The following is a 12347-nucleotide window of genomic DNA, read 5'->3' as shown; positions in this document are numbered from 1 at the left end:
GATAAAACAAGTCGATGCCGACTGTCCCGACTCCTTTTGTGAAGGTGAAGGCGAGGTAGGTTTAGTTTGTTGTTCGATCTCACCCACTGTCCGACCACCCACACAGCGAGTATATAGGTTATTTAGCTGGGCTCAGCCCGTTACATGCCTGCGGCTCACAGGCCGGCTTACGGCTCGATGCGAGGTAAGGTCCAGTAGGACGATAAGCCCCAACAGGGCGGCTGTGGCATCCCTCCCTGCTTGAGTTGCAGCGTGTCCTCAAGCTGCAATATCATCAGTGTCCACGAACAGAGATGCTGAAGTAGTACTCAGAGGTAACGTGTGCATATTCTCCCAAGACGACCATGACGTTGGAGAAGTACCCCACTGCACACAAGCATAAGGAATGGTAGAGCTTCCTACTTTACGAAAACCAATATGTGATACCTGATGTGTTGTAGATGTAGAAGTTCCCTCAAGAACAGCCAATTCAGAATCTGGCAGGGGTTGGATATCAGGAGGTAGGGCCTTCTTAAGTTGGGAGACGTGGAAGACAGGGTGGATCTTACTAGACGATGGTAGCTGTAGTTTATATGCCACAGGTCCAATGCGTTGCAGCACTTCATACGGCCCAAAGTGCTTGAAACTGAGTTTATGAACCAAGCGGCGCTGAACCGACTGTTGCACATAGGGCTGAAGTTTAACAAAGACCCAATCACCAACCTGAAACTCACGTTCTTGCCTGTGTTTATCCTCCTGGTGCTTCATGCGCTGTTGGGCACGCTGGAGATTCTGTTGAATCACTTGTTGCATGGCAGAACGTTCGTTCAGCCACTGTTGTAAGTCTGGGACAGTGCAAGCATCACTGGGCACAATGCCAAAATGAATTGGTGGGTAGCCATATAATACTTCAAATGGTGTTTTGCCCAGAGCCGAGTGGTAGGCTGTGTTGTACCAAAATTTGGCTACAGGTAGCCATGTGGCCCACTTAGAAGGACAGGACTGAACTAGGCACCTGAGATAAGTCTCCAAGCACTGGTTGAATTTCTCAGTCTGACCATCGGTTTGCGGATGATATGCTGAGCTCATATTGAGGGTTGTATCAGTCAACTTAAAGAGCTCCTGCCATAGGGCACTAGTGAATACACGATCCCTGTCAGAGATAATCATTTTTGGCATGCCATGTAACTTGTAAACATTGGCCATATAAACCTGAGCCACTGATAATGATGTGTAAGGGTGAGAGAGAGGGATAAAGTGACCATATTTACTGAATTTGTCAATGACCACCAATATAGTATCAAATGATTTGGATTTTGGTAGGCCTTCAATAAAATCCAAGCAAACAGTGTGCCAAGCCTGTGGTGGGACTGGCAGAGGTTGTAACAAACCAGGAAGCTTGCAGTGTTCAGGTTTGGCTTGGGAGCATATTTGACAAGAGCTGACATAATTCTTGATGTCTTGTTTCATACCTGGCCAAGCAAACAAGGCTTTAACTTTCTGGTAAGTGGCAGTTATACCAGAATGTCCTCCTAAACCACTGGAATGCAGAGCGAGCAAGATAGCTTGTTGAGCTTCTTTGTGGTTGCCTAGCCAGATTCATCCCTTGTGTTTGATGACTCCATCAACCAGTGTATATCCCCTATCATTAGCTCCTATCAGACTGAGTTCAGAGAGAAGATCTTTACTCTGCTGGTCCTGTTGGTATCCTTCAATTATAATTTCCAACCACTTAGGTGTGCTAACAGATATAGCATGGAGGTCATCTGGTGGGGGTTGCCTAGACAAGGCATCAGCAGCTTTATTCTCAAGGCCTTTCTTATAATGAATTTTATATTGCAAACCCAGCAACTTGATGAAGGCTTTCTGTTGCATCCCCTCATGAATTCTCTACTCTGTGAGGTGTATCAAGCTTCTCTGATCAGTCAGAATTGTGAACTCTTTGTGTTGGAGATAAGGCTTCCACCTAGACACAGCCATAATAAGAGCAAGACACTCTTTTTCATATGTGGACAATTGTTGGGCTTTAGTTCCCAAGGCTTTGCTCAGATAAGCAATAGGGTGATGATCCTGCATAAGAACAGCACCTATTCCAGTAGCACAAGCATCAGTTTCCACCTGAAATTCCTTGCTGAAATCTGGGAGGGCTAACACTGGTGCTGTCATTAGGGCTGTCTTCAAGGTTTGAAAACACAACTGATGTTGAGAGGTCCACACAAAAGGCACTTGTTTCTTCAATAAGTCTGTCAATGGTCTGCTGTACACAGCATAGTTCTTGATGAATTTTCTATAATATCCAGAGAGACCCAGAAATCCCCTTAATTGCTTGATGTCTGATGGTGTTGGCCAGGACTTGATGGCTTGCAATTTTTCTGGATCAGTGGAGACACCTTGGCTGCTGATAATGTGGCCTAAGTATTCCAAACTCTGTTTGGCAAATGTGCATTTGGATTGCTTGAGAAGAAGACCATGCTCTTTTAATCTCTCGAGTACCAGAGTGAGGTGATGAACATGTTCTTCCAATGTAGGGCTATATACCAATATGTCATCGACAAACACCAACACAAATTTCCTTAACATATCACCAAAGATATTGTTCATGACAGTTTGGAAGGTGGCGGGCGCATTGGTTAAGCCAAATGGCATCACCTTAAACTCCCAATGTCCATGGTGTGTTTTAAAAGCTGTTTTAGCTTCATCAGCTGGGGATACTCTGATTTGATGGTAACCAGAGCGCATGTCTAACTTGGAAAACCATGCAGATCCTTGCAACTCATCCAACAGCTCATCTACTATAGGTAGGGGGTACTTGTTTTTGACAGTCAAAGCATTGAGCTGACGGTAATCCACACAAAACCGCCATGTACCATCTTTCTTTTTGACAAGCAGCACCGGGGAAGAGAAGGGACTAGTGCTGGGTTGAATGATGCCATTAAATAGCATTTCCTTGACCTGCCTTTCTATTTCATCCTTCTGTGCTGGAGAGTATCTATAAGGCTTGATGTTAACTGGCTTAGCTCCTAGCAGCAATTCAATGTGATGATCAAATTCCCTACTTGGGGGCAATGTGGTTGGTGGTTGAAATAGCTCAGAGTGCTTATCCACAAGCTGTTGGACCACTGCTGGGGTGGTTTGAGAAGAAGCCTCATGCTGAACAGGAGATAGTTGGACCAGATGATGAATACCTCCTCTGCGCAGCAGCCCCTTGAGTTTGGTGGCCTTCAGTTTTGGACACACTGAAGTGCAATCTTTAATGCCAGTCAGTGTGATCCCTCTCCCTTGGTGTGTGAACCTCATTTTCTTACGCTTCCAATCTACCCACATAGGACTGAATTGTTCTAGCCAATCCATCCCTAAGATCATGTCATAGTGAGGTAGAGACAAAACTCTAGCTGATGTGGGGAAAGTATGTCCCTGAGTGTACCAGGTCACAGCAGGAACCAGAGAGTCACTAGACAGAGTGCCACCATTGGCTGTAGTCACTTGGACAAGGGGAGCATCATGGACTGAATACTGGAGTCTTTCTGCTACTGCAGTGCTCAAGAAAGTTTTGGAACTGCCTGAGTCCACCAAAATGAGAATTGTTTGATTGTTAACCAGGCCTTGTAGTTTTAGAGTTCTCTTGCCTTGAATACCCTCAGTAGCAGCAAAAGAAAGTGTCAGGAGTTCCTCATCACTAGAACCAATTTCCTTATCTTCTTCTGAATCCTCATTATCAGTTACAGCCTCCAGAAATTCCTCCAGAATGTGTAAGGGAACGTGGTCAGGGCAACGGTGTTGCTTACCCCATTTTTCATCACACTTCATGCATAAGCCCAATTTGCGTCGCTGAGCACGCAGAGCAGCCAATTTGTCATCTCTCTTGGGTTTATGTTCAGGTGATGATGCCTGTTTGACCTCAGCAGGGCTGGTACCCAAAATTCCAATTGTAGAGGTAGGTTGAGATTTGCCGGGATATTTACTGAATTCCCTTGATGGCTTGCTATAAAACCTTCTGTTGGAAGCATCCAGTACTTCAACCTGCAGGAGGGCAAGAGACATGGCCGCATCAACAGTTCTAGGTTTGTGCAACTGGATGGCAGATTTAATGTCAGGTTTCAAACCATCTATGAACCTTATAACAAAGAAAATATCATCGTATTTACCATTATGAACTAAGATTCTGTGCATAGCCTGATTAAACCTATCATAATAATCCTGCAGATCCCCTGTTTGTTTGAGGCTCATAAAGTCCCTCATGTAGTTCTGATAAAGATCTCTACTAAACTTAGTATCAACAGCTACTGTAAGTTCTACCCAGCTTTCTATATCATGTTGAGCCTCATATGTTTGTAACCAGAGTTCTGCATTTCCTTTAAAGTGTAAAGTGGCAAAACTGGCCCAAAGGTGTGAAGGAACATGATACATGGAAAAATAATTTTCACACTTCTCCTTCCAAACCCTAGGGTGACTACCATCAAACTTAGGAAAATCAAGTTTAGGCAGTTTGTAATCTCTGTTGTGAGAGAAATGATCACTGTCTCTCCTATGGCTAGATTCAGGAAAATCCAAAGTACGGGAAACATGGTGGGGTTGATGCTCACCCTTGAACAGGGCGTGATGGAGAGAAGAATTCCTCCCATCATTACCCTGGTACTGTGTAACGACGCGGTGGCCATGGGCCCGCCCCTCTTCCTCGCGCAGCGGGGCATGAGGCGAGGCAGGTGATGTAGCAGCCTCCAAAGCCTCGATGCACAACATAAGATCCTTCATGGTGGTACCCAGATCGGCGGTGATGGCGTCTGTTGTCATCCTTGTGGTGAGAGTTGGTGGTCGCTGCGTGCGTTGTTTAGGTTGGGGAGGTGGTGGCTGGCTAGATGAATTGGGCGCAGAGGTGGCGGCGGCGGTGGTGGTGGTCTGAGGGGCAGGCGCCAGGACCGATTCTAGTAGGTGGAGCGGCGGAAGTTGGGATGGCTCTGATGCCAGTTGCTACGGGCCTGATAATAGCGAGATGGGATTTGCCGGCGAAGCGCGCGGCGATGAGCACGGCGGTGCCGTCTCGGATAGGAAGAAGGCAGAGGAACAGTAGGGTTTAGTTTGTTGTTCGATCTCGCCCACCGCCCGACCACCCACACAGCGAGTATATAGGTTATTTAGCTGGGCTCAGCCCGTTACATGCCTGCGGCTCACAGGCCGGCTTACGGCTCGACGCGAGGTAAGGTCCAGTAGGACGATAAGGCCCAACAGGGCGGCTGTGGCACGGCCCCGGCGGGCCACGGCCACGGCAGGGTGCCCGGGCCGTCCTTCTCTCCTTCCAGATCCCGGCGGCGCTCGAACTCCGCGGCGGCGAGGCGATGGCGGCGCGGCGCGGCAGCGGCAGGGCTCCTCTCCCACGCGCGCTCGCCGACTCCTCCCTCCCGCGGCGGGGCTCCGGCGGGCGGCGCGGCCTCGACAGCAGGTGCGAACCAGAGGTCGCGCGGCGGTGGAGGTGAGCGGAGGCGCGACGGTGGGAGGCGGGCCCCGCGCCATGGTGGCCGGTAGCGCACGCCCACTATCGCGCTACATTTGGCAGGCACGGGACGGTAGCAGGAGTTTTCCCGTCCCCCGCTGCAGCGCCTTTTTCCTCTAAATGCTCCTCAAGGGAGCTATTCAGGATCCCGTTGTGGACAGCCTTAGGGCATTAAGGCCCAAAAGAGGGAATGAAGAGATCCGCGACCGGAGAGAGAACATATGTGCTCACTTCAGCTTTACCCACTAGTTGCAGCTGCGGCTACACCGCCCAAACCGATCGGCTGTTGCGGCCCAGTGAGCGCGGTGCTATTTTCCCACCCAGCAGTTTCAGTAGCTGCAGCTGCCAGACACCTACTATCTTCTGCCAGCTGTACCGAGCACCCCTGACGCTTTTGCATCCTCGCAATGGCCAAGCTAGGAGCTCGAGTCACCGGTGTAAGGATCACCGGGGTGTCCGACCCTAGAGGGGGAGGGGGTGAATAGGGTCGCTAATCGCTTTTTATCCTAGGGCTCAAACTACTTGCATAAGATAAACCTAACACGTCCTACATATGCTAGTTATGACTAAGATTTATCTATGCTACTCTCTACTTACCCCTAAAAGACTTGCAACCTAGCCAATCCTAATCAAACTAACTAGAAAAGTAAAGGTACGCAAGATAGAGTAAATGCGGAAACGTAATGCGGTAAGTAAAGAGGTAAGTGCAAGAGGGATGCAAACTCCCGAGTAGACATGGTCATGTAACGTGGTTCGGCACAAACGCCTACGTCCACGGGACACCGAGGCTCTTCCGATCACGTCTTGCACTACGCCACCAAGGCGATGCCGGCAAGCAAAGGCAAGTGCCCACAAGACACTAAGTCTCGTGCACCGCCACCGTCTCTCTCGGTCACCCGGCCGAAATCCACTACGGAGCTTCTCCACCAAGGAGGGGGCCTCCTCTTCCCCCGCACAAAGTGTCGTTGCCACTCCACACCAAGTCGGAGGGTCACACGACAGATCACAAGTTGCTTGCCGCAGCAAGGCTTTCTCTCAAGCTAGTTCTCTCAAGAACTAAGCCTAAACAAGAACTAAGCACTCTCACAAGTGTGCTTAAGCCTATATGATGTACAATTAAGCTCTATGGTGGTTGGAGGTGTTCTTCAACACTTGTATGCTTCAATGGTCTCCAGCAACCTCAAATGACCAGGCCTTGGGGGTATATATAGGCAGCCCAAGCAAATATAGCCGTTGGAGAAAAGCTGCCAGAAAAACACTTAACGCCGGTTAATCCGACGTACCTCCAAAGCCATCACCGGTTCAACCGGTGTATGTAAACTGCCCACTTGAAAACAAGCCGTTGGCAATCAACCGGTGTATCGTCGGTTTAACCGATACAATGTATCGTCAGTTTAACCGGTGAGTGTAACTCCTTAACGTTCCATGAAAAATCACCTCTCGGGACAACTGAACCGATGAGATTGACCGGTGTATCATCGGTTCAACCGGTGTATGTATTTTCCTCGGTCTTCATCTGTCAATGCACCGACGTATGCAATTTCTTTAGCGTCGGTTAATCCGGTGTAAAACCCTAGCCCGCAGACCTTCTCTGTGATTGCACCGGTGAGTTCATTTTGCCCTACGTCGGTTTAACCGATGATAGCAAAATGCCTCAATCCTTGTCCCTTGGATCGAAGAGCTTTCAGGGCGCTACCCTGAGACCCGAGAGGGCCGGCCCTTCGGGCCTTGCTACGCCTATCTTCTCTTTGTCATCACTTGAACCTAAAAGCCTGAGAATGGTTATCTTAACACATATATTAGTCTAAGTGTTGTGTTGTCTATATCAATCACCAAAATATTATATTGAAATATGGTATGAGAGGCCATTTTCGCTACAGCCGGCGAGGTGTGAGGCGAGAGTCGGCTGAGAACTGGGTAAATCGGTCGCTTATGTTAAGGAGTTGCCATTTGTGATGAATTTTTGTAGGGTAAGCTACTGACACGGCGGCGGCTGCAGCTAGAGGTGGTAATAGATCATAAAATTTGATTTACATAATCTAAAAGTCGGATTCTAAACATGTCAGATTCAATTTTATTTAGTTTAAAGTAAAAATTTATAAGGATCCAGTTGGATTGTGAAAAAGATCACTAGGATTATAATTTGTTACCACCCCTAGCTGCAACGCATGAACTCGAGGCGGCGGTTGCGTGGCGTTGCACGAACTGTTCCGACCTATTTCCCTCGGTGCTAAGCTGTTCCTCAAATTTGTGGATTTCGCTCATCATCGCACTAGAGCAAACAACAGACTTGTAGGCAGGCCAACAAAATCTTAATAGTCGAATAATTTTTTATCTATTTCTAAAGCATGTAACGGTTCAACCAAAGGTTTTAGTTTGGTCGAACATGTATCACCGACGGTAGACTTGAAGTATATAAAATGAGAACCAAATAACAATACTATATTTACCTAAACGGACTCAAATACAATAATAATAAGAAGAATATGAAAACACAATGAAATCCAGATCGAACAATAATATTTGCAATATGAAAACACAATGAAATCCTATTATTAGTATAGAAAAAACAGCTCAAACAATAATCATCAGTTACTTATATCCCAAAACGGTCAAGCGAATCTAAAAACAGATCATGGTCACACAAAAAACTAACAGAGAAAGGAACCGAAAAACAACCAATGATGTATATGTATAGAAATTGGAATCTGAAATGAACCAACTGCATCAATTGTAAAAATATAAAAAAAATAAAAAAGCTTGGGCAGCTGTGGGCTGACCGATCACTTCAGGCACTGGTTGCGTGTATCTCCGTTGCCGAGCCTCAGCAGATGCATGTTCGAGTTGTTTGATTTTCCGGACAACAGCTCAGATCAGGTTCTGCTCATGCAACCGTAGGTCTGGAGTCTCGAGCCAGGCCCGCTGGTAATGTAGGAATTGAACATCTCTGATGTAGCACAAGGCAATGTGTATCTCTGATTTAACATCTCATATGTGGAAAATTAAAATCGGGCAACCAAATAACTGCTCGGATGGAACGGGATGCATGCACGTCTCTATTCCATTCTCTCATGGGCTCACAGATCACTCAGAAATAATTTTTTTTGTGCAGTGTTCCGAAAACATTTTCCTTTTTTGAAATAAAGAATATTTAAAGCATTGTTTAGTTCGCGAAATTTTTTGATTTCGGCACTGTAGCACTTTTGTTGTTATTTGACAATTAATATTTAATTATAAACTAATTAGATTTAAAATATTTGTCTTCTCGTTTACCGTTAAATTGTGTAATTAGTTATTTTTTAACTACATTTAATATTCCATGCATGTGTTCGAATATTCAATGTAATGCCTAAGGAAAATTTTTTGAACTAAACATGACCTTACTTTCGGAACGACTTCTGTCAAATTGAATCATTATCATTTTGTTAAGACTTTTGAGTGAAAACGGCAGAGTACTTTGGAGGGACAACCAAACCAAAGGTAATTCCCCGGATTTCAGCCCACCTCCGCCCAGGCCAACCGCGGTCGCCGGCTCGCCGCCCCACCCGCCGTCCCACCGTCTGCCGCCGTCTGCTCCCACCTGTAGTTCACGACCCCCCTCCCCCCTTCTACCACAGCAGTTCCTTAGAAATCCATGGCCAAGTTCTCCTTCGACGACGCCGACGACGAGCCTCCCGCCGCCGCCGCCGCTTCCGGGAGCTTGAAGAGGAAGCGCGAGGACGGCCCAGACGAGGCCGGCGGCGGCGGGGGACCCCCGAAGGCCCGAATTTTTGCCGACCGGGGCGGAGGGCCGGAGGGAGGCGCGGTGGTGAGGGCGGAGAGGGCCGAAGGGAGCGGCCGGAAGGCGGTGGAAACTGTCGTTGACGGGGAGGCCGATGGGATTAGTGTGCGGATCGACCCTGATGTGCTTGATTGCTCCATCTGCTTCGAGCCCCTCCGACCGCCCCTCTACCAGGTAGTTAACTCCCCTTCGAGAATCGCCCATGCTGCTTGATTTTCCTTGTGATAATTGGATTGACCTGCTGTTGTAGTGACACGCGGTTTTGCCTAGGCTTGAATGCATCAGTCACTTATTCCTCTTTCTTGGTTTCATCGACTTAATTGATATAAGAGACCATTTTCTAGATGTAGCAGAGGTCTGATGGTAAATGTGAATCAATAAAGTTATTTATTACGTTCAGCTGTCAAAGCTTTTGATAAGCCATTAAGCCATCAATTTTAAGGACACGTTTTTTGTGTACTGCACATGTTGCAGTGTTTGTAACTAACCATACTCTTTGACCTATTCTCTATAGATTATTTTGTTGTCAGAATGGAACTCATTGTCACAATCCAAATAAAGATCTTATTCTACCAGGTGTCTTAAATTCCTAATTTTCTTAAGTAAAACATCTGGACATCTTTTTTGAGCTTCATAGAGAAAAGAATTGACTGTATAATGAATCAATGGCTGTGAATTATGTTTCCAAGCATGTCTATCCTTTACTGATATGCTAATTATCAGAGCACAGTAATAGGCTGTAAAACTGTAATATGGTAATCATACTTGTTTTCTGAAAGAAGTTTGGTTCAAACTGTAAGAACAAAGAAGCAACACTTTGTTACAAAACTGAGGATATTGAATGGGGGCAACGACATATGAATGCAGTGAAGATGACCTACCAGGGTGCATGCAGCACTCTTCAATAAAATTTTCATTCATATCCTCCATGTACTTTCTAGTATCAACCGTGACATAAAGTCAAGTAAACAGAGTACTTAATTCTGGCTATGATTTTTCAAAATTTCTGAAAAGCTGATACTTATCAGTTTCAGACAGTTTGACTTGACACTTTTAATACAAAAAAGGGGCAAGCCACTGCACCTCTCACCATGTGGATGATTAAAATCCCTATGTCCTTCCATATATATTATCATTAATATTACTCAAGAAAACTATGGCACACGAAGGTGTACTGATTTGAATAGTATGTCTTCCATAAATAGACAAACATTTTTTATCCACATATCTTAATACTAAGATATTGAACTGACCACTGCTTAGTAACAGAACTGGATACAGATAAATGCCCACAAACTTTTGAGCTTCTAATTAATCATGGTCAGTGCTGACAAGGGAAATAAACTTAACAATATGCTACAACTATGAGCTATACAGTTAACAATTGACCCTTTTGCTACACAAGATTGAAGGTTATCAAGATCTAATATCTTCTGTGCCTGGGCTAAAGTTTCCTTGCTGTTCTCATCTAGCAGGGAGGGATACTTTGTGTGCTTCAGATTTGTGTCCAACCATGCTGCACTTGCCACCAATCAACGCATACTAGTTCTGTTGCAAATTATCTGTTGTTTTTCTTGGGACATGCATTACAAGTGTCTCATTACAAAGAGAATGCAAATTATCTGTTGTTAAAACCCAGTTAGTGTTGCAGTGGATATGCCCCTTAAGAAATGGTTCATAAATATGTCAGAATCTTTTCCTTTCTATTAATTCATAATAAAGAACTGAAGTTAAATCGATTCATATATAATAATATATTCCCAGTTGTATTTTTCTCAGACACAAACTCCTGGACAATCTGCAATTGTATTTTTCTTTCCACTCTTCCATTTCCCATTTTGGTTTCACCAAACGCTGTTAAATTGACTCATATATAATATATTCAAATGAGCAATATGATCTGATTGTCTACATCTACAAGTGTCTATTTGTAACTATAAGTTGGTCCATGCTGTATGTATTCTCATAATAAAGTAGACCATTTATATAACAAGAGTCGTACTCTCAAGATACCATTAAATGATAGCAGCTTGTTCTGTATTTTCCAGTGCCAAAATGGCCATGTAGCATGCTTTTCCTGCTGGTCGAGGCTCACCAACAAGTGTCACATTTGTTCTAATGAAGCTAACTTCACACGAAACATTGCACTGGAGAAGGTTGTTGAGTCAGTCAAGTCCGCCTGCTCATATGCCAAATGGGGCTGTAGCAAGTTGGTCAGTTATTCACTTAGAAATGCTCATGAAGAATCTTGCCTCTTTGCTCCTTCAAAGTGTCCCATTCCTGGTTGTGGGTATAGAGGATTCACCGGATGGTGGTCAGGACATTTCCATACAAACCATAATAATGATAGCCTACGGTTCTCATATGGCCAGTGCTTGGAAGTGAGTTTGGAAATATCAGTTCCTTTTCTAGTTCTTCTATCCGAGGATGATCACCTATTCCTTCTCAACAAGAACGTGATGCCCTACGGACATGCGCTTTCAGTTGGTTGCCTTCGGTCTGGCAGTCTGAACTGGAATTTCTTCTATGAAATGAAAGCAACTTGTGAGGGAAACACTGAAAACAGCCTGCAATTGAAGGCTTCTGTCACGAACACAAGGGATTGGTGTGGCCTCCACCCTACAGAAGCTTTCCTTTTGGTTCCTTATGCCTTCTGCAAATCTGGCAAACTAACACTATTCATCTCTATTGAGAGAGGGGGTTGCTGAGGTGAATTTGTGAAAGTTTCATTTGTTGTACAATGTAAAAAAGGGGGCTAGCAGTGTAAATTTGTCTTAGAAACTAATTTTCAGTGAGGCATCCCTTGCCTATATGGTTTGCTAAACCCCTACTGTGCACATGTAATTCAGAAGCTGCAGTTGACATCTGCAAATATACGTGTATACTTCCATGTACTAAGGCCTGTAATGAAGATACCTGATGTAGGAACTGAATTATATTGCAAGTTGCATTCTTGTGTAAATCCTGAATTCCTGATGTAGATGCAACGATGCCGTCCCTTCTTTTGCTAGGCCTGGCAATCGGATGTGGATGTGTGTGTATTGACGTGCTTAGATGCAAAGAATGAACGGTGCCATCTAGACATGCATGATGCTGAGT

At 45.3% G+C, this 12347-nt stretch overlaps 1 protein-coding gene across 1 annotated transcript; it reads left to right on the top strand.

The window, feature by feature from the left end:
• The first annotated feature begins 8919 nt into the window (after positions 1-8919).
• Positions 8920-12272, top strand: LOC120666148 (putative E3 ubiquitin-protein ligase SINA-like 6). The gene is made up of 2 exons (XM_039945935.1): positions 8920-9422; positions 11297-12272. Exons 1-2 carry the CDS (start codon positions 9102-9104, stop codon positions 11954-11956), a joined length of 981 nt encoding a protein of 326 aa, XP_039801869.1. The 5' UTR covers positions 8920-9101; the 3' UTR covers positions 11957-12272.
• Positions 12273-12347: the final 75 nt, after the last annotated feature.

This window comes from Panicum virgatum, chromosome 3N (assembly GCF_016808335.1).
Source record: "Panicum virgatum strain AP13 chromosome 3N, P.virgatum_v5, whole genome shotgun sequence".
In the NCBI taxonomy this organism is placed as follows: Eukaryota; Viridiplantae; Streptophyta; class Magnoliopsida; order Poales; family Poaceae; genus Panicum; species Panicum virgatum.
Note: the sequence above shows the minus strand (reverse complement) of the source record. Positions and strands in the feature narration are given on the sequence as shown.

Excerpts from the sequence above, each read along its gene's own strand:
- LOC120666148 (XM_039945935.1), top strand. The coding sequence starts at position 9,102 with ATGGCCAAGTTCTCCTTCGACGACGCCGACGACGAGCCTCCCGCCGCC. Across the intron at positions 9,423-11,296 it reads TCCGACCGCCCCTCTACCAG|TGCCAAAATGGCCATGTAGC; the intron begins GTAGTTAACTCC and ends TGTATTTTCCAG.